At 38.0% G+C, this 25,335-nt stretch overlaps 1 protein-coding gene across 29 annotated transcripts in view; it reads right to left on the bottom strand.

Moving 5' to 3' along the window:
• Positions 1-8,183: 8,183 nt before the first annotated feature.
• The window catches only part of CREM (cAMP responsive element modulator), a 71,502-nt gene continuing 54,350 nt past the window's right edge, over positions 8,184-25,335 (bottom strand). For 7 of the 29 annotated variants that reach the window (XM_039255322.1, XM_039255330.1, XM_039255328.1 and 4 more), the window contains 3 exons: positions 18,168-18,203; positions 14,270-14,426; positions 9,023-9,341 (listed from right to left, as the gene is read on the bottom strand). In XM_039255322.1, the coding sequence (XP_039111253.1) occupies positions 9,197-9,341; positions 14,270-14,426; positions 18,168-18,203 (338 nt within the window). In that variant the 3' untranslated portion in view covers positions 9,023-9,196. Of the gene's footprint in view, positions 8,930-9,022; positions 9,342-14,269; positions 14,427-18,167; positions 18,204-18,241; positions 18,320-22,203; positions 22,309-22,358; positions 22,451-22,516; positions 22,653-23,243; positions 23,345-25,335 lie in introns of those variants that run through there. The other 22 variants (XM_039255333.1, XM_039255327.1, XM_039255335.1 and 19 more) reach the window with 12 other exon arrangements.

The following is a 25,335-nucleotide window of genomic DNA, read 5'->3' as shown; positions in this document are numbered from 1 at the left end:
CTCTCAGCCATAGGCCCTCGATTAAAACAACACAACCAGGGGCGCCTGGGTCGCTTAGTCAGCTGGGTATATGACTCTGGCTCAGGTCATGATCTCACAGTTTGTGGGTTCGAGCCTCGCATCAGGATCTATGAGGACAGCTAGGAGCCTGGAGCCTGCTTCAGGAGGAGTAGTCTCTCCTCTATCTCTCTGCCCCTCCCCTTCTCACGTTCTGTATCTGTCTCTCTCTCTCCCACTCAAAAATATAGATTAAAAAAAAAAAACATACATCCATTATTCATTCTGCACTTTATATGATATGTAACATTGGGGCTTTTTTGTTCTTGTTTTTGTAGTTCTTTTTATCCAGGATGGATTTGAAAAAAAGATAACCACTGTCTGATTCAAGAACCATAAAGTGAGTCCTGAGACAATGATGCTTGGGATGCTAAATGCTGTGGAAGAAATATTCAAGTAATTAGTTATGATGAAAATGCCTTATGACTGCAAAGTTACACATGGAATCCTAATATGGGGAATGAAGTCTACACCAGCCATGGAAGGAGCCCCTAGATGTTCTGCAATCCACGGCAACCCAGTCTTTTTCACTCTCTACCATTATGCGGAGAGCTCCAGTTACTAAGCATTGGTCCGCCAACTTCTCTTGCCCTGCCCCAAACTGCATGATCCTATAGGTATTTCTGGAGCGAGAGCAACCAGGCATTTAATGATGTAAGTCATGCCTCTTGACTAGAAAGATTATTGGGTCAGGCATGTTACGTACCCTTGATAAAAGAGATTCATGTTCCACCCTTCAGGGTCTAAATCCCAACCAAAATCCAGGTGGGTAGTATCAATTCAGACATCTCAAGAAAAGGATAAATGAAACCATGCAAATAATACAGGCTGATACTATGCGCCCAAAAAAAATATATATATATTTTTTGCATTGTCTAAAAGCTGCAATCTTTTTTTTTTTTTAATGTTTTATTCATTTCTAGGAGAGAGAGAGAGACAGCGTGAACAGGGGAGGGTCAGAGAGAGAGGGAGTCACAGACTGAAACAGGCTCCAGGCACAGAGCCCGACGCGGGGCTCGAACCCACGAACTGCGAGATCATGACCTAAGCGAAAGTCGGACGCTTAACCGACTAAGCCACCCAGGCGCCCCTAAAAGCTGCAATCTTAGTGGCATCAAATGTGTTTTTATTTTAACACTACTAGGTAAGTGAGGAAAAGGACAGTAAGAATCTGGCTGACTAAAGTAGCATGCATGCCTGCATATTTTCAAACATTCTTGTATGTGAAAAAAATCTGTATCTGTATTTTTTTTTAATTCACATTGAAATGGATGAATGTTTTAAAATTTGGAATTGCTAACATTCTGCTATTATTCATAATTTCATGTATCACTTCAAAAGTCCTTGAATTTAAATTGTTCAAAGGCATAGCATTACTCTGTCGCTAATCTAACCTCTAAGCAATTGCCAAATGTCATCAATGCCTTAATCTCCAATCACATTTTTTTTTTATCTTTCAAGCTAACAAAACAAATGCTGATCTACTAAGCAACAAGATATACTACATTTTTTAAGCTTGAAAATATCACTGCTCTCCCACAGTGAATAAAAGACCTATTTTCCCAGTATTGTCAATAACTTCTAGTGATAGGATCGTGCCCCTCCAATCCTTTGGAGCCCCACAGTCTGATAAAGGTTAAGATAAGAATTAAAATACTATCCATGGCCACAAGTGAGTGACACCCACAGGTAGTATGGGGGGGGGGCAAGACTCGTTACCATTGGTCTCAGTTTCCATTATGTTTTAACCACCTAAAGTAACTAATTATAAGCAATTCAAACAAAATCAGCAATTTTGCTACAAAATGATTCATTTTAAAATCTCTTGTATACCCATCAGTTTTGAAGTCTTCATAGACTAAGGATGTTTAAGAGAGAATAAGGAGTTACAGAAATGGCACATACATCATGTTGGGCTGTGCCTATGACATTAAACAGTCTTGTATGCTCGGTAAATATTGGACTCGCGCAACCATCCATGACTTAGGGGAAAACTGGGTGAGTCCTGCCCCAGACCGTGTTTTCCAACATTAATGTGCTTCAGAAACAGGAGTGCAACTGGGTAAAAATAGAAATACTCAGATCTACTAAATCAAAATTCTAGATATATGGAATGACAAACAGAATAAACATATGGGTACAGTCATGTTATCCTTTATCTAAAAAGCCCATTTTTTTTATGTCTTCCCTATTAGGCTACTTACTTCCTCCAAAGTGTTCAATAGTTAAGGTGTTTTAAAAGTTAAGAATTTTACATTTTTTAAAGGTATGTTTATTTTTGAGAGAGAGAAGACAGACAGAGCATGAGCAGGGGAGGGGCAGAGAGACAGAGGGAGACACAGAATAATCCAAAGCAGGCTTCAGGGACTTGAACCCACAAACTGTGAGATCATGACCTGAGTTGAAGTTAGAGATACCCAACTGACTGAGGCACCCAGGTGCCACTAAAAGGTAAGGATTTTAAAATCTATTCCTAAATTAAACCCTGATACTGGTCTGCCATAAGTCAGTGTTTTCCAGAGCTCATCAAACATTGGTTTGGTGTTAAGGCTTGTTGAGAGCTATTTGTTCTAGAGACCCTTACACCATATGTCAAAGGTTCTCATAAAGTAGTAGCCAATGACAGACCTGACAGGGTCCCTTCGTCCTCTGTCCGAAGGCCAGCGGGACTTCCCTACAGTGAGTGACAGGGCTTTCCTTCACAAGCTTCCCTCTCTTCAGACCACAATGGCAAAAAAAAAAATCAAGGCATCATGGAAATATAGATTACTATCCTAGTTAAAAGGTCTGAGTATTGTGGTCTGTCCATGGTCAAGAGCTATCAGTATTTAAGGAAATCAACCTGAAACTTGGCTTCCTTGGCTAGAAAATAAAAGGGGTAAACTACAGTTAATCCTTGAACAATGCACAGGTTGGGGTGCCAACATTCTCTTCCCTGCTATCAAAAATCCAACCTTTTTGACCCCCCCCCAAATTTAATAGGCTATTGTTGACCAAAAGACTTAATGATAACAATGAACACATTTTATATATTGTATACTGTATTCTTACAATAAACTAAGCTAGAGGAAGAAAATGTTAAGAAAATCATAAAACACATTTACAGTATCGTGCCATAAAATAACCGTGTATAAATGGAACCATGCACTACAAATCATGTTGTTTAAAGGTCAACTGTACACTTTTGGGACGTCTTTTACCTTGAAGATTTGACTTCAATGAGTACAACTGTAGATTTGATGTGCCAATAGCTAGTCCTTAAACCACAGAGTCATTTTCTCCTGATCAGCATCAGGGATTTTAGAAACCAGAGAAACTAATACATGCTTTTGCACATTAGAAAATAGAAGGCTTGGGGCGTCTCGGTGGCTCAGTCTGACTTCGGCTCAGGAAATGATCTCACGGTTTGTGGGTTCGAGCCCCGCGTAGGGCTCTGTGCTGATAGCCAGCTCAGAGCCTGGAGCCTGTCTTTGGATTCTGTGTCTCCCTCTCTCTCTGGCCCTCCCCTGCTCACGCTGTCTCTCTCTCTCTCTCTCAGAAATACATAAAACATTAAAAAAATTAAAAGAAAATAGAAGGCCTGGAGATTGCTAGATCTAACCACATGGAACCACAGCACTATCTGTCAGCAACCGTCACCTGCGTGGCCAGCATGTGTTTCTCTTGGTCCTTCTCCTACTTTTGGTCCAGCCTAGGTCAGAGCCCTGGGGCAAAGGCGTTGTGCCCCTCGCCTGGTTTATTTTTGAAAGTGAGAGACAGAGACAGAAGGCAAGTGGGGTTGGGGAAGAGACAGACAGAGACACAGAATCTGAAGGAGGCTCCACGCTCAAAGCTCTGTGTCAGCACAGAGCCCAATGTGGGGCTCGAACCCGTGAACCACGAGATCATGACCTGAGCTGAAGTCAACCAACCGAGTCACCCAAGCACCCCTCCCCTTGCCTGGTTCTGCTCTTGGTCCTGAGCTCTGGCAGCAGTGGGACCTTGGGCGAGTTACTTGACCTTGTCTTCAAGCCTGTTTCTTCACCTGCCAGCTGGGGATGACAATGAAAGCACCAACACTTGTTGGGTTATGAGAATTAAATGTGATAAGCCCTCTATGGCACATTGTTTGGTGCCTGGTACACAGTACACACACTTTAAGTGGCAGCAATTATTTCTGATGACAGCCGCATGGTTATAGCATCCATATAACTCAGCACATGACTGAAGAAAGTCCATGAAGTCACATGGCTGCCACAGCCCCGGGTCCTCTATCCTTCTGGACTTATTCTTACTAATGCAACCTCATTTGTTAACTTGAAGGAATGAATGAACATGCTGACTCTCTATCTTTCTTTCCAGAAACTCCAGATCACACAGCTCTGCTGATGGGATAGTAATTTAAGGAAGCAGGTGGCATGATCAATGAATTAAAGGTATCTCTTTAAAAACAAAAGAAACTGTTAATAGTGGTTGCCCTCCTGGGAGGAGGCTTCAAGTCAGGGACAGGAGACTGAGGTTTCACCATATGCTTTTATAGCTCTTAAATTCTGAACCTCAAATATGTGTTACTTATATTAAAAAATGTTTTTTAACATGCTAATTTCTAAAAAGTAAAAAATCAATTCATAACTTAAAAGAGTGTATGCCTTCCTCTCATGAGAGTTGGGGAGCTGAAAGTCCAGCCTCACATGCCCTTCAGAGCATCTGAGTGTCCATGGTTGCTACCCTGCCCATGCACCCCCAAGACTGAAAAGGGAGGGGCCGACGCCATGGGAGGTGGGACAAAGAGAAGGAAAAATCTTTTTAGTTCAGAATTATTTCAGGTTTTGACTGGATTCTGCACAGAGGAATCAAAGGAATACCTACTATAGATTTAGAGCAGGGCTTTATGTCCAGTTCTATTCTACTGCCCAGGGAAGGCAAAGACCTGAATTAAAAGAAAGAACAGACAGTGAATGAAGTGTGTGTGTGTGTGTGTGTGTGTGTGTGTGTGTGTGTGTGTACTCCAAATAATCCATGCCGGCTCAGCTTTGCAATGCTGTTTCCCCAAATATTTTTCTGATAAAGATATCTGAAAAAAACTCAGCATCCTCTTGAAAATTAAGACTGGCTTGGAAATAACAAGGGCTGCATTTTATTTGAGCAAGTACAATCTAGTATAACAAAGTGATAACAAGGTTAGCTTTCTCCTCTTACTCATCATTTTCTATCCCTGATGGAATTATGTGTGAATGTGTAAAGATGGCCTTGAAAGTAAGTATCTTAAATCTCATTGTAAGCTACCACACAGCACCCCATGGCAAAATGGATCTTTGAAGAACAAACGTGTTAAAAATGCTTTGCACTAACATACATCTGGAATTCTAAAATGCATAAATATGAAATGTAGCTATGATAAAATGGATTTATATAGAATATCGAAATATACCATGCTCAAGTAGTTCAGAATCAGGCCTGTGTCTTTGCGATGACCTTAGAAAAGATGAGCCACCTTTAAGTTCTTGAAAACCTTGGCACATACAATAAAACAGAAGAAACTCAGGACATCTCAGCTAGCCGGCTGGCTGCAGCTCTGTTTACCTCACACGGCTCCAAATTGCTTCATTCTTTTTGGTTGTGGACTAGAAAAACTGTGTTGGTTTCACAAGTCCTCGTTTTTTTAAAAGTGTACTTTCAGCACTTAGGAAATAGACTGTACTGGACATTAAGAAGAATATAATGAAGAAAACCTACAAGTGTGGTTGCTGATGCGAAACATCCTGCTTCAGGTAAGCCTAGCACTCAGACATATTTAAATACACGGCAGAAGTTCATTTCCTTTATTTCCCCGCTTCAAATGATTTCACATCGTGAACTACCTAGTTAAATCTGAGGTGGTGGTGTGATCCCAGGATTCACGATCGGTAATTTCTACATGCAGAAGTCCAGATTCTGAAAATTATAGGAGCAAATAAAAAGAAACACAAATGCAGTGACAGCTGTGGATTCTAAGCAACACTGTTCTACAAGGTGTACGATGTCCATGCAGCTTCCAATTCACCGCTCTCTGTTTAGCGAGAGGTTGTAGTCAGTATCTGTTGAAGGCCAAATGGAGAGCTATCAAACTGTGCTATGTTTAGTAGCACAAGTTTTTGCTGCAGGGACAAGCTGGAGGAGTAAGAATCAAAAGTTCCCACACACCTCTGAGAGCTTGGCTCAAGTCCCCTCTTTACAACCTCCGCTTAACTTCCGGGACGGTTGAAGCATTCCTGTACCTTCCTTAAGGCACAAGCTGTCAGCTGCCCACACACCATTCTCCCAGAGCCCCAGTTTGATCCAACACTGATGGCCATATGCTTCACAGAAGCCTGAAAACCTCTCAGCCCCAGGGGTAGAATCTTCACTAGCAATCCAGAGCTTTTACTTCCAATCTCCTTGCCGGCGATTGGTTACAGAGGGAGGTTCTAGCTGGTGAGACTCAGAGGGAATCTGCTGCTGATGGTCTCGTGTGCAAATCTTCCTTGCTCTTAAAACAGGACAGAAGAATGGGGTTGCCTGCTTCTGTAGCAGCAATATCAGGATTGGGGAAGACCGCCAAGACACGGAGCAAGGATCTGGTCGTGAGGCCATTGTTAAGTCACTAAATTAAGTAAGCATGGGATTTCCTACCTCTGGACTTCTTGTTTGGTGAGGGAACATCTCCTCCTTGTTTAAACTACTAGGGAGTGGGGAGACATTTGCTTTTTGTGGCCCCAAGTAATCAGATGCAATCTCCTTCCTCTGATATAACACAAGCTATTAAATAGAGCAGAAAACACACGGCAACGCACGCACAAGCTCTCCTTCTCTTACAAACTATACTCTCGTGCGAGGACCAGCATTCTAAATTCAAGCTCCTTGGGAGTATGGCGCATGCGCTGCGTGCCCCATCCCGCATACCCTCCTCCCCTCTATCACGTACTTCCAGGCCCAGTTCAAAATCTGCCTCCTCCACGGATAGTGTCTTATTTAATCCTTGCCTACATCTGCCTCTCTTTCTAACATATGGCCTTCACCGCCTCTAACTTTTTTCCATCTTGTCTGCTGATCCCTGTCTCTCCCTCTCACCATGCTCCACACTGAGCACACATTTGATTTACAGCAACTGACTGAATATAAAGCCCCATTTCCCTTCACCTGAAACTTGATATTTTCCTTTCCTCTTTTCTCCCTTGTCTTCTTTCCTCATCTTACTTCTCTGTAGAAGGAAAGACCAAAATTGAGATAAAAGAGATTCGGAGACTTTGAAGGTAGGTAAGACTTCCTAAAGAAAGCCCCCAATGGTGTGCCCTACCTTCTGGGAGTGACAGATCAGGGAAAGAATCATGGCCGGTGGCGGCTGGGAGGACAGCAGTTAGACATGATACAAATGGCCTCTTGTTTCCGAGCCTCCCTGACACTGACCAGTTTCCACATTGAAAGTAGGGCTTGGGGGGCATCATGAACAAATCAGAAATTATGAGAGAACATATAGCAGAGTCTAGCACATAGCAGGCATTCAACAAATGTCTCAGGAGTGGATGAGAGATGACACAACATCTTACAAGTAGGGCTTCGGCCTTAGACCTTGAAGGTTTTTTCATTATAAAAACAGAACAAAATGTAAATATCAGTAATAACACTGGTAATGAACTTCATCTGAATGTGCTGACAAAAATTCTTTGATCTGGTGTAGACTTCAAGCTGTTCTGAAAGGGAATCTAGGTTGTTTTTGTTTTTACTTTAAAACTCCTATGGCTGTGAGATCAAACTCACAATTGGGGGCCATCAATAGACTTCCAGACCATTTGCAGAAAGGCTTACTGCAGCCTGCAACCTGAATCTCTAGCAGCCCCTTCTCTGCGTAGCAGCTCTGGGGCCATCTCACTGACGAGATGGCACAAAGGGCATCTGCAAAGAGCATGACCCAGTGTAGAAACTGGCTCCCACACACTTGAAGGTAAGTGGATACAATTTTAACATTAACTTTGAACATATTCCAGATATTAAATATTTGTCATACCTTTCATTAGACTCATTCATTCAAACCGACACTAAAACCTTCTGCAAGATCTTTTATATTACACAATAGAGTAAAAACTGTAGTAAATGTTCAGATAGTTAAATGAGCACCAAACACTACAAAGTGTAACCAACATGGTTCTATTAAAAACTCTCTTCAACTATGGCATTCAAGGACAGCAATACAATATTTTCTTTACAAAGCAACTAATATAAAAATCTGCAAATGCCATAAATTCATTTATAGGCTATTATTTTCAAATAGGCATATCATTAGATCCTTTCGATTCTTTCTTCCTTTCAATTCTTTCCTGAGGTATTTTTTTTTTTTTTGTGGTTTGCTTTTACTGTACTGCTGGATGCATTATCTTGATCATCCTTTCCTAAAATGATTTTTAAAGACCTGCAAAAAAATTTTATTGCATAGGACGCTACTCATGACACAGAGGTTAGGAACTGGAAATATGTGGCATTGGAACAAGTCTTACAAATATTGCATTTTAAGAATTTGTTACATACATTTTTTACAGCTTGTCGCTTTAAAAAAAACCTGAAGTTACAGCTAATAGTTAACTACGTACAGTGAGGCATTTTAGGAATGTCAGAGATTAGAGAGTATGATGAATGATACAAAGGAAAAAAGCCATAATTCTTGCTGGCTATATATTGTATTGCCTTCAAAAGCAACTGTACATGTTGTAATCAGTTCATAGTTAAATATTTCTACTAATCTGTTTTGGGAGAGCAAATGTCTTTCAAAGTTTCAAGTTCCTCTATGAGCTTCTTGTTCTGAACCTCCAGCACTGCAACTCGACTCTCCAGACATTTTACATATTCTTTCTTTCGACGTCGACATTCTTTAGCAGCTTCCCTGAAAAAAAGTAGAAGCAAAAAGGGCAAACAAAACACTTTTTTGCATGCTATTGAAAAGCAGACTGAAGTAAGCTTGGTAAATGTGATCATGGCTGCATTCCAAATCTTGGAACAGTGTTCCCAATTCAATGTCAAACACTAAGCCACACTAGATTCTTAAGGGTCACAAGTGTCCCTTCCACAAGTCCACATGGCAATTAGTAGAATTGCTGCATCTCCTGCCTTGATTAGAGTTCATAGTAAACAAGGTCCAAGTCAAAGACAGTTACTCTGCTTTATGGCAATAAAGATCTTTGAGGGCCTTGAGTTCCTCAATGAGAGTCTTGTTTTGGTTTTCAAGCACAGCCACACGGTTTTCAAGACATTTGACATATTCTTTCTTCTTCCTGCGACACTCCCGGGCAGCTTCCCTGGAACCAACACAAGGCAAATAACTACAGGAACAACTTCCCAGCACAATCCAGACCGGCTCAGATGAACTTCTGCCCCCCGAATTCAACAGCCAATCGATCCTAGGTAAGGTTTGTACAAAGCCACACAACAAAATGTAACCAAGCACATGCCTTTTGTAAGATTGCTTGAAAACAATGGGAGAGCACAATTTGCTCATCATTCCCTGTACGTGCTGTTTTCTCAGGGCACACGTTCCATGATCACAGTGACCAGAATGGTTTTCAGTAACCTAAAACAAGAGGACCACATGCCCGAGTGGAAGTTCTACAAAAACATTTACAGATTCTTTCAAGTCTCTTCGTTATTTTTGTCCACCAAAAGCCACATATTCCATCACAATGAATTAACTTTATTTGATCAAAAGTACTGAAAAAAAATTAATCCTCAGAAACCTGAAATGTCAATATTGGAGATTTTGTTTCTTCAAGACTAAATCTCAGTAAAACAAATAAACTCAACCACGACTGCAAGAGGCAGTTTATTGTCTGGAAAACACCCTGGATAAAGACAACAGGAGGCAAATCACGTACATTTTCATGAGCCAAAATGAAATGGGCTCTGCTTCTGAAAATTAAGGAAGGGAAGAAGGGAGATACATAATACAACACTCAGTAATTCAGATCATTTAAACCCACAAAGTGAGAGCACCACAATTAAAATTTTGGAAAGGAAGCTACTATATCGCCCAAAAGTGTACTTCCAGACTGTTTTCTAATCAAGTGCATTTACTACCCAATATACTGTTAAAGTGCTGTAGGCATGCCCAAAGGACAGAACAGACCAGCTGAAGCAACAAACAAATAAACAGATGAGCTAGTCATTTTCATGTTTAGTCCCACAAAAAAAGAATAACTACAGCCAACATTTTTCTCTTTCTCCTGATTTTCAGGGTGGGAGGGTGTGGCAACCACATTATTTAACTCCTCTGTAGAATGCGCCCTCTATATAACATAACAGTGTTATTTTGGAGTAGTCAACTAAATAACTGCCTCTGAGGTGAGCTTCATATCAAAAAAGCCTACGCTGAAACAGATAACTCACGTATATTAACAAAAGCCGTGTTGAATGGCTGAACACCAGTTACTATAATGCCGACTGGCAGTGCTGCAATTCTGAACCAGGAGTGATATGCACGACAGATTTGGCCAATTCTGCTGTATTTGTAGGATGGTTGACTGTCACTAACAACTTGTTATCTGTGTTTTTTCTGTGGGACCAACTATCAGCAGAAAAAAGACCTTGAAATCCCAGTGAACTGCAGGAAAAGATCAACCGCTACTTCCTAACCAAGAACAATGCTCTGGAGAACCCTGTGAACTCACAAAGCTCTCAGACTTCTCAACTAGTTAACAAAAAAATAAATGTAAAAAGTGAACTGAATCTGATGAATACAGATTAATTTAATCTAAATGATGCATCAGGAAAAATTGAGAATAAACCCAAGCACACTCATAAATTTGCCAGTTTGAGAACATAATTCAACTTTTCTACGAAGGAACTAAAATACATTTATTAATACCAAGGTTTTCATGATTGAATCATTATGTTAAATTCTAGATTTGGAAGGAGGATAGTCATTTTACAAAACAAGTTACATTGAATGAAATTTTAAATATCTAATAGCAGTGTTGTGAGATACATGTTTTCATTTTTTTTTACCAAAGTGTATTGTTTGTCATAAATATCATAATTCGTATCTCATGTGGATGCAGGTACATGTTACCAGTGAAAATGTTCCAAACACAAAGCTTTAAATGATCACACCAGTAGATGGTACATTCCTAAGTATTTCCCAGCTATGGAAAACACCTGTTTCTTCTATTAATAGTTAGGTCAGTTTTCAGGCCTTGCATTTGTTTGGATATATCCTCAGCATGAAGAGGAAATACATAGCAAAGAGGAAATGTTGACAAGGCTGTAAAGAAATATAAACTGTCACTGGACTGGGATATATATCATAAATGCCAGCCAAAGAATAAAAAGGAAATGTATAAGAGGTTTTTCAGGGTAATAAATAAAACCTACTTATTAAAAAACATACTTTCCATGAAGTTAAATTTGAAGCTCACTCTGAGGTCTTTCTGAGATGACTCTGGTGTAGTACAGCGGGTGGGTCTGGAATAAAGACTGCCTGATTGCATAACCAGGTTCTGTCCAGAGTGGGCTGCTACAGCTTACTACTTAACCTCTCTGAACCTGAGTTCCTCATCTGTAAAGTCAGGATAATAACCACATCCTTTCTCACATAAAAACTATATGAGAGTTAAAGAAGCAGTAGAAATAAAGCACTTAAAACCTACCTATGGTACTTGCTCAAGTGAGCAACCTATTAGCCATTTATCATCTGCTTTTTCCCTTGTCTTGCTCTGAAATTGAGATCTGGAAAGTTAGAATAGACCCTTCTCAGACTCTCTTGAAGCTAAGAATTCTATTAGCTATTTCTAACCAAGGGAATGGTGGGTGAAAGATGCTGGGGGTGGAGGGGTTGTGTGTGGAGGTGTGCCTGGGTGGTTCAGTCAGTTAAATGTCCAACTTTGGCTCAGGTCATCTTGCTGTTCGTGCACTGAGCCCCACATCAGGCTCTGTGCTGACAGCTCAGAGCCTGGAGCCTGCTTCAGATTCTGTGTCCCCCTCTCTCTCTCTGCCCCATCCCTGTTCATGCTCTGCTTCTCTCTGTCTCAAAAAAAAAAAAAAAAACATTAAAAAAAAAAAAAAAAAAAAAGGAAAGAAAGATGCTGGGAGGATCTTCCAGAAGTTTTCCAAAGACTCAGCCAGCCCCAGTTTTTGGCTCTAGCCCTTTTCCCTCTTCCCGCCTGACGAAATGCCTAGATGTGTGGCAGCCATGTTGTGATCATAAGAACAAATGTCAGTACTGAAGATGACAGAGGAGGGAGGAGAAGCCTGGATCCTTGATGATAGTGCTCAGTCTTTGTTCCGGCTGTACATCTCTCTGGACCAGCCACGGAAGATCAAAATAACACCTATAAGGTTAGGCTCCATTTCCCTTGGTTATTCACAGCCCAAACACAAATGCTATCCAACAGCGTTATTTGCTGATTATATTTTTAAAACCTACAATTTCTCACCAGGGAAATTTCTTATGCATGTGTAGATACTTGTGGGGCACGTTTACAGGAACCCACTGCCTAATAGTTCATCTATTTCATTTTGATAGTTCTATTGACACAATTTTTAATCTCAAAATAAAGGTATAGAATAATGACAAAAGGGAAAGAAAAATGCTACTTTCTAGGTTTTTTTATTTTCTTTAAAGAAGACACCAATGAACAATTTTACAGTCTGCATTATGATCACACTTTATATTTCTTAACTGAACTTCACAATGTACACTCTGACCACAGAAGCAATTATCTTCATAGTTCCTGAGACCTCTGAAAGTACAGTTTTATAATACCCATATTCCTCTATCACATCTGAGTTAGAGATCTTTGGTAGCAAGACATCCATAAAACAACTATGTATGATACTATGTGAGCCCCATCCATTCAGCCCCTTCAGGATTTCTGAGCAAAACACTGACAATGGAAAATATGAATCCAGGATGATTTAGTTAATCTGGAACAAGCACTGGTAAAGATGTGTATATTTTACACAAATATTTTACACAAAGATCGTATTTCTGGTAATCTATACAAAACTCCACCTAGTGGTCTGTGGTAACTAATGTGCTTGGGAACTGAAGCCAACTTCTGCTATATCAAAATTTTAAGGGCCATAAGTAAACTGAACATAGCTGCTACTAATTCACATTCAGTTACAAAGGAGAGTTAGGAAGTCAGCACTTATTTCTGAATCATAATGGCTCTGAGGCCACAATTTCTAGGTTAACTAGCTTACTAAAGCCTACTAAACAAACTATCACCTTTGTGGTCCTGGTCATAAGCGAACACATGATCTCTTCTGAAATGTTTTGTGTTCTTAAAGTGAGGACATTATTAGGAATAAGGCGACAAGACAACTGAGAGAACTCTTAAGATTATTCCATTCATTTTGAAAATCAGATTAATTTGCACCATTTTCTATCACAAAAACCTAACCAATAAATATAATACAAGTCAAATGAAAGAATTTTGGAAAACAGCATTTTTATGACATACTCCTGTTGAAAAAATTAAAATACAGAGACATGTACAAGAATAAGTGAGAAAAGGAGAGAGCATAAACTGAAAGTACACATATATTATAATATTAGTAGGCATCTCTAAATGAAGGGGGGCTAGGAGTAATTTTATTTCTTTCTGTTGCTTTGGATTTGCGCTTGACTAAAATTTATCAGAATTAGTATGTATTTCAGTATAACAGAGAAACAACAAAGTTACAAACTAGGTAAAAGGAAACTGCATATAAAAGGCTTAGAAAAAATTTTTAATTAATTAATTTTTTTGAGTAAACTCTACCCCCAATATGGGGCTTGAACTCATAACCCCAAGATCAAGAACCACAGGCTCTACTGACTAAATCAGCCAGGTGCTCCTAAAAGGCTCAGAAATTCTTAACTCACACATTTATTTTGCTCATAAAGAAACTAAAAAATTATACTTATCACCTACTTCACAAAGTAAATACCAAATAAAAATAAATAAATATTTGTAATAAAGTACTTCCATCACAATTAAAAACATTAATGTATCTTTCAAACATTACCCTTACAACACATAAGGACGTACCATGGTTTCACTGCTAGGCACTCTGATGAGAAGACAATCTAATTACCATCACATGCAGAGCACAAACCCCAAAATGCCACATAGCACTTAACTTGGGAGAAATGGCTTGGGAAAAGCAATTTCTTTAAAAGCCCCACAGCAATAAATTATGTTATGTGTCCAGTAAGCGGTTCCTGATTCCCAGTGAAACATCCTACCTGTTTTTCATTAGCCTCAGCTCCCGTTTGCGAGTTGCTTCTTCTGCTAGTTGCTGGGGACTGTGCAAACTTCCCGGTGAGGCAGCCATCACTACTCCCTGTGGCAAAGCAGTAGTAGGGGCTCGGATCTGGTAAGTTGGCATGTCACCAGTGGCTGCTGCAATGAAACAAAATATTCCAAGTGTATATAAACAATTTACAACCTGATATTTTATACAAAATTGACCTGGAAATAACATACTTCTTTTTACATGTAGTAAGAAGTGAACTTGCTAATGTGTAAGATGATTATTCTGAGCATTAAAGAAGTCTTAGGTATCAAAGATACCTGGAACAATTTGGAACAATAATCTTCAGCATGCTCTATACATTTAACGTAGAAAAATGCCCCCGATGCATTTATCAAAGGCCTTTTCAAAGTAGAGAGCCTTTTCAACTGATAGTGCATTTAGCCTAAACTCAGTGGTATGCTGATAAATGTTTAATAACTAGCTCTCTGGGGGAAAAGAGTCCTGACCTGCTTATCAATTCATATGACGGAAATACTTTCACCATGGCCAATTTCAGGCTAACAGGGTGACCTCCCGGAATGTGGAGATGGGAACACATACACAGTAAGTAGCACATACAGATCAGAGAGATGTAAATAACCTCAGGAGCAGAGATAAAATTATGAGAAGTGGTGAGTTTTGAGTATTTATTAATGTTTTAGTGTAACTTATTTGTTAAGTGTATTTCTTTATACATAATTTTTAATAATGGCTCTTTTTACAACCAGCTCACAAAAACCCTGAAAATTTCATAATCACTGTACATACCAGTGGGGGCTGGTTCTTGCATACCACTGCAAAAAATTTAGCTAAGCAAAACATCTTCATTCTCTGAATATTCCAGATAAGAGGTCTTCCTGTACCCTATATCAGGGCTGAAACAGTTACTGAATGTCTTTAAATACAAGTTCTACTACCAGATGACTGAGGTACTAGAAGGAAAATACTAGCTTACTCTATTTTCAGTTTAAAAACCAAAACAAAATAAAAAACAAAACAGCAAAGCTCTACTTAAATCTAGTTTCTCTGGAGAATGATAATTTTTGTCTTTTGTAGGTTTCTTGAGATAATAATATATTTCTAAGTATTCAGTTAAAAGGTTTTCTAATTATAGTACAATTATGGTCAAATGACAGACTTAATATTTACTTAGTATTCAAATTGAATACTAAAAGTCCTCCAAGTTTCCTAATTTATACTCAAAATTTGCCTTTCTGCTACAATAAACATAGCTTCCTAGAAAAGACAGATGGATTTAAGTGATGAAATATGTTTCTACCACCACTGTTTCAACTTTGAGAAGGTATGGTCCAGAGTTAATTTGACACTCTAACATATTACAAAATTCATGCTGTCTCAAAGCTAAAGAAAAAGTTTTTAAGAAAAGTTATCAAATCCTACAAAAATTCGTCTGAACCAATGCCAATCAAAATATAAAACACATCATTTCTATACTTCATTAAAATGTATTATAACCATTGGGTAAGAACTGAAATTTTACCCCAAAAGGGACACAGATTTTTCCACTTAAATGGAGTATTATCACTGAAAATAGCCAACCAATTTAAAAGGTTAGTCAAAAATGAATCTGTGTGCTCCTTTTGGGTAAATGCCAGGTTTTTTTTTCCCCCTAGAGCTTAAGAATTAGGTGAAAAATAAAGAAAAAAATTTAAAACATGGCTTTGGGGGAAGATCACTTAACGGTCTTCATAAGATTAGCAAAAATACCATTCATAAGGTAGCACTGCTCCTTCCTTCTAAATATAATTTGAAAAACAATGGTGATCAATAGTAACTGTGATAAATATAATGATCACAGCAAAATCTCTATTAATAAACTTGGGGAAAATCCTAAATTGTTTTTTGTGACTTTAAAATACTATATACACAGATATCTCATTCTATGCGATATTATCTTATAAGCCTGGAAATATTTAAGAAGATAATTTTATAAATGGTTATAAACTGCTGACAAAAGATTTTTTATATTTTAATCTCATTGTCAGAGGAGATAGAATGGAGCATAGAATCCCATTGTTCTGTCCTCTTTTCTCTTTACCCACATCCAGGGAAGAAGGTTATAGGATAATAAAGGTTGAAACAATGGAACAGCTAGAGGCTACACAGACTTTCTAAAACTGGAACAATAGCCAGTGACGAATGAGAAGTTTACGTGTCATCTTGTTGACATTTGCAGGCAGCATGGATGCAGAGCTGGGTCTGGGTTGTTCTTTTGCACACACTAGTCACAGAGAAGTGCAACAAAATTAATAGGAAGCTACAGAGGGTTCTCTCCTTTTGTATACATCTGCTATTTCTGTACCATAAAGCTAGAGCAGAATGCTTAAATGATCCATAAAAGTTCGTTTAAGGATATACATTTCTTTAAAACAAAAAAAAAAAAAAAAAAAAAGGAAGAAAAGGGGGACATGTATACTTCACAGATGAAAAATAAACTTCATTCATTGGTCTTAACACCAGAAATAGTTCTAAACTTTTGTGTTTCCAAAAGCTGAAAACACCCTCAAAGGACCAAATTGGGTACCATGAAGGATAAAAGCAATTCAAAACAAGTATTCTTAAAAGATTTTGAGCAACAGCTCAGGAAAGAAAATACTGTCTCACAATGATAACTTGGAAGGGGATGATATATATTTGGATGTATTAGTTCTGGAATGTTAGCTAATATACTGGGTTTTATTACAATGTTTGAGACATACTCTATATTTATCTCCTTTAATAAAAATCAGATTGCAGGTCATTAGTTCATGACAGAAATATGAATTCGTATTAATTAGTAGGAATTAGTATAAATCTCTGTAATATCCCAAAGAATCTATATGATGGTAGACTTTTAGTGGTCACAGAGTAAATGTCAATGGATAAATTCCATACATTCAACTATGATCTTAGTAGTAAATACATTAAAAAGATATGGGCAAAGAGAAATGTCAAAAAATGTTGTTGAAACAAGTCACCAAAAAAAGTTTTTATCTTAGTTAACTTCAGTTTCCAATATTATGAATTCAGTGGTAATTTAAAGTAGATTAGATACCTAGAATCACAGTTCAAAGAACCATCTTACATTCTTTGATGACAGTCTTATCTGTGTACTCCTCTAAAGGCCAATTCCTGTTCCAGCTAACTACTAAAAGTGTCCACATTATTTTCTGTTCTAGTATTTCACTGTATACATTATTTCTGAAAATAAATGAGTCATCAGTGGAGGCTTTACAGTTACGACTGAAGATAATAAGAAAAAGATATTTATATACTAATTTATTCTAAGGCAATAAAAACTTTAAAGACAAGTCAGGGATGTCCTTTTTACTTTGGTACTCCCTATAATCTAGCATGCTCTTTGGCATATAATGGGCGCTTGGTGTGTTTACATGTACACTACAAAGTAAATTTTCAACTTCCCAGGGTTTTGCACAAGCCCATTGTCATTTGAATGTTTAAAATAAGCAGTCTAATTAGTATAAGACTATTATTAGCTGTTATTATAGCTAAGTCTTTAAGTCTTTAACACTGAGACAAGGGAAGCCCTTACAAGATGCTCTATATTTGTTCAAACTGGCATTATTTCCTACTCTTCCCTTAGCTACTAGTCATCTGGCATCTGAGAAGCAGATGAGTTCTAAGTATGGTATATTTCCACCTATCTAACTCCTGACATGACATTTTTTTTTTAGGTTTAGTATCAAATATTTCGTGGGAAAAGAAAATTCCTAGAACTCTCAATTCTGGTCATTAACTTCTTACCTCTCTTTGCAAGCTATAAACATGGTATAGGAGAAAAAGCACGGGATTTGGAGTCTGGATTCTAGTCCAGCTCTGCCACTTACCAGCCATGTGACTTGGGGCAAGTTCAGTTTCCTCATCTGTAAAATGGGGATACATTATCTCATTTAATACTCACAATAACCCCTGTAATGTATGTCAAAGTGTCTAGCACAGTGCCTGGCACATGGTAGGCATTCAGCAAATGTTAGTTCCCTTCCTCTTCCCTTCCTTAAGTTCTGAAAGACAATGTTCCAAATTATGCTTATACCGTATATTGGTTAAAAGGCATATAACATCCATAAATATATTTTCCCCTGGAGTTTCCCTTCTAACATACCTGGGTAATAGAATGATTGAAATGTATGGCTCTTATTCCTTATTTTGTTCAAAAATATGCATATTAAAAATTTTTATGCTATATTATATTCTTTTAGAAAATACATTATTAAAAGATAATATAAAATGTCCTTTTCAATGTTTATAATCATTTAGAATGGAACCTCAAAGGTGGAGAGACACAAATAACCAGATGGTGCCAGCTCATCAGACTGGTAGTAAGACAACTGAAAAGCCTCACAAGTCAAAGAGGTGTTTGTTTCTTCCTAACAAAGACAGAAATAAGAAGCTCAGCCAAATGCCTATCCTGATAGCTTTCAAAGTGGAACAACTTCTCCACATCCCAAATGATGGTGATCTTGCTTATTTATCTTATTGAGATCTCTGTAGTGCTGAGCACATTAACTGAATATTGACATTCTTATAAATGGAGCTTCCTACCTTCTTGTGTCATTTTGCTAGAGGTCCCTAATCCCAAATACACCTAAAGAACAAGCATTAGAGGTAAGTTTGAAGTCATACTTATAAAGCAGGGGACTTCTTTCCGTAACTCCAAGAAGCTACCGATGTCTTCACTTTCCTCACTTGGTTCGCTCCTTCCCTAGCACCACACCAGTGTTCCCAATGTGCAAATCAGCCTTGCCCTCGCCTGGTGTCTCACACTGTCAAGAGACTGTCCCTTCTCCACTGCTCTGCTTTTCCCAGGAAAATTAAACCCTACGTAAACATGACTATTTAAATACTGAACATTTTCAAATTTGTTACAATGACTATGACACATAGACCACAAAGAATTAAGTCATTAAATATTTTTACTTGAAGATACATGGAGGGAACTTCCTGAATTGTTTAAGTGAAAATCTCGAGTCAAAAAAAGTCTATGTAAAAGATGAGAAATTATAACCATTGAAATTAAAGGTTCTATATCATAGCAAATACACACTCTATTGTCCTATGAGAGTAATAATAAATACTCTAGACAAAAATCCATTTTGACTACTCAAAATGATGGTAACCTCATTTTGTATGTTTTATAACTAGCATGTAGTATGCTGTGGTAACTCATCTAACATTAGCACTAATTTCTCAGGTGACTTTTGAGGAACAATGTTCTGTGTGAATGTTCTATGGAAAGAGAACCAGACAAGGTCTGTTCATGAAGTCTTAAGATCCAAACTGGTTCACCACTTGTTAGCTTTGTAAGCTTGGGGGAGTTATTTACCACTCTATGTTGTTTTATGAAAAATGAACATAATATTATCTGCTCTGAGTGCATGAGTAAGAATACATGGAAAGTGCTTCTCTCTGGGCTATTTAAATATAGTTTCTTCAGTGAGGCCTACCTCACTGCAATTTGTATTTGTATGTATACTGTAGCATTGCAATTTTTAAAATTTGAATGCTTACATAAATGCAAAGTGTAATTATTCTATTAGGTGATATATTCATATAGGCAAATAAAACCAGGCAGAGTTTTATAATCAACCCAAATTATACTTCGCTGAAATTTTTTTTTAAATAGTGGGAAAATAGCACAATGGAAATTTCAGTAAACCTTCCATACAGATTTGGAGTTTCACTAAAACTTAAGGTGGATAGGGGCACCTGGGTGGCTCAGTCAGTTAAGCATCCGACTTCGGCTCAGGTCATGATCTCATGGTTCTTGGGTTCGAGCCCCGCGTCGGGCTCTGTGCGGACAGCTAGCTCAGAGCCTGGAGTCTGTTTTGGATTCTGTGTCTCCCTCTCTCTCTGACCCTCCCCTGCTCACGCTGTCTCTCTCTCTCTCTCAGAAATAAATAAAACATAAAAAATAAAATAAAAAATAAAATTTAAGGTAGATAAATGACTTGTTTTTTTTACTTACAACATAATTATAACTTGCTTTGTTAAATTATAACTTTAAGCTGTTACACCTAATCCAAACCATTCTTTTATGTGAAAATTCCCAAACAAAAAACCTTTTCAAATACCTTCCTTTCACAAGGTGAAATTTATCCTTATTCTCATGCATCAAATATTAGCCAAAATATTATTTTCTAAATTTGAATAAGCTGGAACATTTGTTTCTAACAGTTTAGAAATCCAGGCTGATTACAACATATTAGAATTTTTTAGACTCAGAAACTAAAACATATGGAATTAGGCTCTTAACATAATCAGCTTATGAAAAAAGCCAAAAACTGTTTCTAACAAAAATTTAAACTATACCCAAAATAAGAATATAATTCTATAAACCTTAGATATTCACTTTTTGCATTTGATTCCATGATCCTATAAGTAAATACTTCTAGAGGTTCCTGGGTGGCTCAGTTGGTTAAATGTCCAACTTCAGTTCAGATCAGGATCTCACAGTCCATGAGTTCGAGTCCAGCACCAGGCTCTGCGCTGACAGCTAGCTCAGAGCCTGGAGCCTGCTTCAGATTCTGTGTCTCCCTTTCTTTCTCTGCCCCTCCCCCGCTTGTGCTCTTTCTCTCTCAATTTTAAACATTAAAAAATATATATATACTAGTAAAAACTCTTCCCAGACCAGTCATTGTTAGGAGCCTGATTTTGGTCTCGATCAGTTTTTCAAACTACAAGTTGTAGACCATTAGTGGGTTGTAAAATCAATTTCATGAGCCAAGAATAGCATTAAAAAAAAAGTATAAGTACATCACATCCTTACTATATGTAAAGATAAGCATTGTTTTTAAAACTTGTTTTATGTACACACACACACACACACACACACACAGGTCTACTGCATCATGATGTATAATGTGGGCCATGGTCAAAAAATTGTGTAAGCCAAAGATCTAGATCAGTCCACTTGGTTCACCAATTCACACAAGTAGCCCAAAATGATATAATCCAAAGATAGGTCTTAAAGCTGCTCTACTATTCCTTCAAAAAAGTCTCTTAAACCCTGTGCTATTTGGGCTCCTCAAAAACAAAAATGTGTTTTCATTTTTAAACCTCAAAATAAAATTGGTTTTGTGAAAACTAATTGGATCCTAAAAATAATGATTTCCAAAGCACAATGAGGTCTTGTGAAAAAAGTTTGATATTTTTTAGTTTTAGCATTTGGAAAATTTTAAATTGGAAAAACTAACTCATGTTTAGCCATTATGGAAATTGTGAAAAAATTCCATTCAAGGATAGTGTATGCTCGTTTTGTCACATAAATGTATAAAAATGTTCACTTATTTACAAGCAATGGTTACAAATATATGCAAATTTTTACCTTTAACTTTCCTCTTTAAATATATTCTGTGTACTTTCAAATCTTATATTTTACTTTTCTTTCATGGTTAGACATGAGAATTGGAATTAAAGGCTTAGTAAAGAAAGATGTAAACCAATGAAAACTTTTAAAGCAAATAAACATATGCACAAAATTCCTTTTGTGTCTAGCAGAGGACATGCAGTTTGAGATTAAGCCCATCTAGATCTTACAATAAATTCGTCATCTGAGAGCTTCTGTAATCTATAGCTTCTCTAAAATTTCACAAAAACTCCTGAGAAAAACAATAGTGCCTCAAGATAATTTTCAAAAACGCTTTAATACCGGTTTTCGTTGCTCAAAAAATGTAATGTTCTCATCTAGGAAGAGAACCGAGAGCCACTAACTCTGAAAAACTAAAACGTGCTGAAGCTGTTCACAATCATCACTTCTACAGGAATTCGAGTGCAAATTCAGAACGGGGTTAGAAATGAGACATCCCTTTATAAAGAACGATGCAACAACATACAGGATATTAGTAACTAAGTCAGAACCATTACCTGTACTTAAGAAAAGCAAACCACGTAAGGATTTCGGATCACAACTTTTAAAGACCCAGAGCCAAACAATTTAAGTCCAGCACTTCCCTGATCGAGCGCTAGAGGGCGCTCTGACCAGCAAGAGCCAGGAGCGATCAGGGGGTACAAGAGCCCACCTCTCCCGGGCACGTGCAGGGCGGCCTCAGCAAGGAGGCTCAAGCTTCCCACGTCCGTCCGAGTAGGCGGGACAGACGGGACAGACGGCTGCGGAGTTCTCCTCAGCCAAGCATTACAGGTTTCACAAAGCGTTCCTCCTCATCAAGCAGATACTTACCTCAATAGAAATGCTAAAGGAAGGCTTACGAGAAAAGCTATTCAGTCTAAGAGCGATCTTGGAGATAGAGGCAGCGGAGAGCCAGTTAACAGCTCTCAATCTGTCAGCAGCACTTGACAAAGCAGAAAGGAACTGACTAAATCACAGCATGACTCGGGGCTGACGTCAATGTGCAGCTCGCTTGTAGTTTAACTTTTCCACTTCCCTGCCGAACACGATTCCAGGAAATGTAGTGACGTCAGCCCTTTGAACTCGATTAGCTTGAGGTACAGACCATTTTAAATACAGGAGGAAAGAAACCAGTAGGCACGCAAACACCCCTAACACGCTGGGTTTTCCTATTCTGTTTTGGAGCAACGTTTGTACACAACAATGAAATCGGAAGCTTAATTTTTTACAAGTTGAACAGTACATATGTTTGACTTGTAGCTGCCTTGGATTTGCAACAGGTTGCAGACGAAGTAACAGCTTATTTTAGCAAAGCAGTATATGGAGACCAGAGACAGGATTACTGCCTTGATCAAACAAGCGATATGCTGAGCAGAGAAGCCCTTACACTGAGATGCCTTAACAGAATGTGTCGAGTACATACAGATACATATTAAAGGAAATTTCTTACTCCTCAGCTCCTAGAAAATTAGCACTTTCTGATACACCGAGGTTCCTAATTTTTCTAAACTTCAAAAAAAAATCAGAACTAATTTACATCTCTCTTTAAAATCCTTACCTGTTTCATCTCCAGTTACAGCCATGATGGGCTTCTTCTGCATACAGAACTGTCTTGCCTCCCTATCACAGGCCCACATACACTGTTCCAAACTAGCAAGCATGTGCAGGATAAGTAGGAGTAACTGACATCACAATGACATCACTAGCCTATCACTGCCATCAATTTGCTTTGTCACAGAGGTGCTCAATGAAACCAAAGCCCTATAAAAACCCTTCCTGTAATAAACCATATTAATGTTCTTGTTTCTTATTTTTACAGAGAAATTTGTTGAGATGGGTGGGCTCTGGCAAAAAAAAATGTCTCATTAGAATTAAGTTTCAAGATTTTTTCCTATGGAGCTACTAACTTCTTTATTATTGTTCTATCCCAGGTTTCTAGATAAACAAAGAGGGCATAAGCTCTACATTTTTCGTAATTCATAGGAGAAAAAAAAAAACCATGGAGATTAAAAAAACAACAGAAACCTGACAATCAGCCCAGAAAAACATTGTGAAATACAGAGAAATGTATTTCTGAGACACTTCTAAATTCATCAAGAAAGAAATACCCAGCCACCTTTGTTCACCTAACACAGTTTTACTTGCTGTGTTATTTGCTACAGCATGATAAAATCCAGCTGTTCCTAAGGTGACACATAATTTGCTAATTTCACTTAAAGGGAATAAATACTGACATTTAAAAAATTCACTGTGCCAAATGTAGCAACTATTACATAGCATTCTTCCATAGAGTTTGAATCACAGGAATTTGCTATTTGATCTTTTTGATCTACAAAAACAGTAGTTTCATGAGGCTCAATTATTTTATGAAATTAAAATCCCCTGAAAAGAATTTGGGGATTTAAAAAAATTCATAAATAAATCACAATTACCACTCATAATTTTTCTTTTAATGTCAAATGTTATTTGGATCAGTTAATGAATGTTCAGTACATGAAAAGCTAGATCATTACAGGGGATTTAACAATGGCAAGGTTAGACAAAAAGTTAGGTCTTGTTCCGTATAACAGACCATAGTCTGGGAAAAGAAATGATTTGCATGACTACTGCACAAAAATAAGTGAATGGCACTGAGACCTTTTGTCTTTACCAGTGGGCTGAATAAAACCCATTCAATTACATGATTAGAATTCAACCTAACCTTATGCCAATGAAAGGGCATTCCACCATATTTTTGCTTATTCAATTAAGCACTTTGTAATAAAGATGGGGACTTTAAACTCAGATATTTAGGAAGTGGAACTTCAGGGATTATTCATGATTCTAGTAATTCTCCAGAGCACATGAACTGAAGATATCTGATTAAGGTCTGGAGATTAACGCAGACATTGATCCCAATCAGAGGCTCCATGACAGAATCTTTTCCATCCCAGCCCTACCTAAGGGTTTGGGTCCAAGGGTAGTAGTCAATTTTATTACCAATTTCAGAAAGTTCAAGTTGATTTTAATCTAATTTCTCTAATTGGCAGTTAGGTATTCAATAGATATTGGTATTAAAAAGGGTGGAGGAAAGAAAGGAAAGAAGGAAATTGGCTGTTTGGTTGACTACTGCTATTAGTGAAGTTTTAATACATTCCATGGACCTTTTAAACTCAGTTAACCAGCACACAGAACTAATAACATTTTCACAGAAGAGGAACATTTCACTTTCATTCAATAAATGGTTATTAAACATTTCTCAAATGCCAGGGACTATGCTAGGTACTAAGGATCCCTATCCAAACAGGAGTTTGTCTAAGCTTGTCACACATGGCCTAAGAAGGTACAGTAGGAACTGACTGCATGTTATCTGAACCAGATCTGCAGGATCAGGAAAGGCTTCCTGGAGGACATACTATCTAAGATGAAGGCCGAATAATGCAAATGACGGGCCTAAGTGTTCCTGTCAGGGCAAATGACTAAGTGTGAAGCCCTGGGAAGGCAAGAGAGCGTGGCACAGCACGGGAAATGAAAGAAATCCTTACAAAAGAGGGAGAAGTCTAGTAAAGGAAGCAAGGCCTAGATCAAGCAGCAATTTGGGCATTCAGGATTTTGGACTTTGTCTAACAAGTAACATTCGCTAAGGAATGCTGAACAGGAGCCTGACATGA

This window comes from Hyaena hyaena, unplaced genomic scaffold (genome assembly GCF_003009895.1).
Source record: "Hyaena hyaena isolate Hyena2069 unplaced genomic scaffold, ASM300989v1 scaffold_519, whole genome shotgun sequence".
Lineage (NCBI taxonomy): Eukaryota > Metazoa > Chordata > Mammalia > Carnivora > Hyaenidae > Hyaena > Hyaena hyaena.
This window is presented reverse-complemented; position numbering and strand designations above follow the sequence as displayed.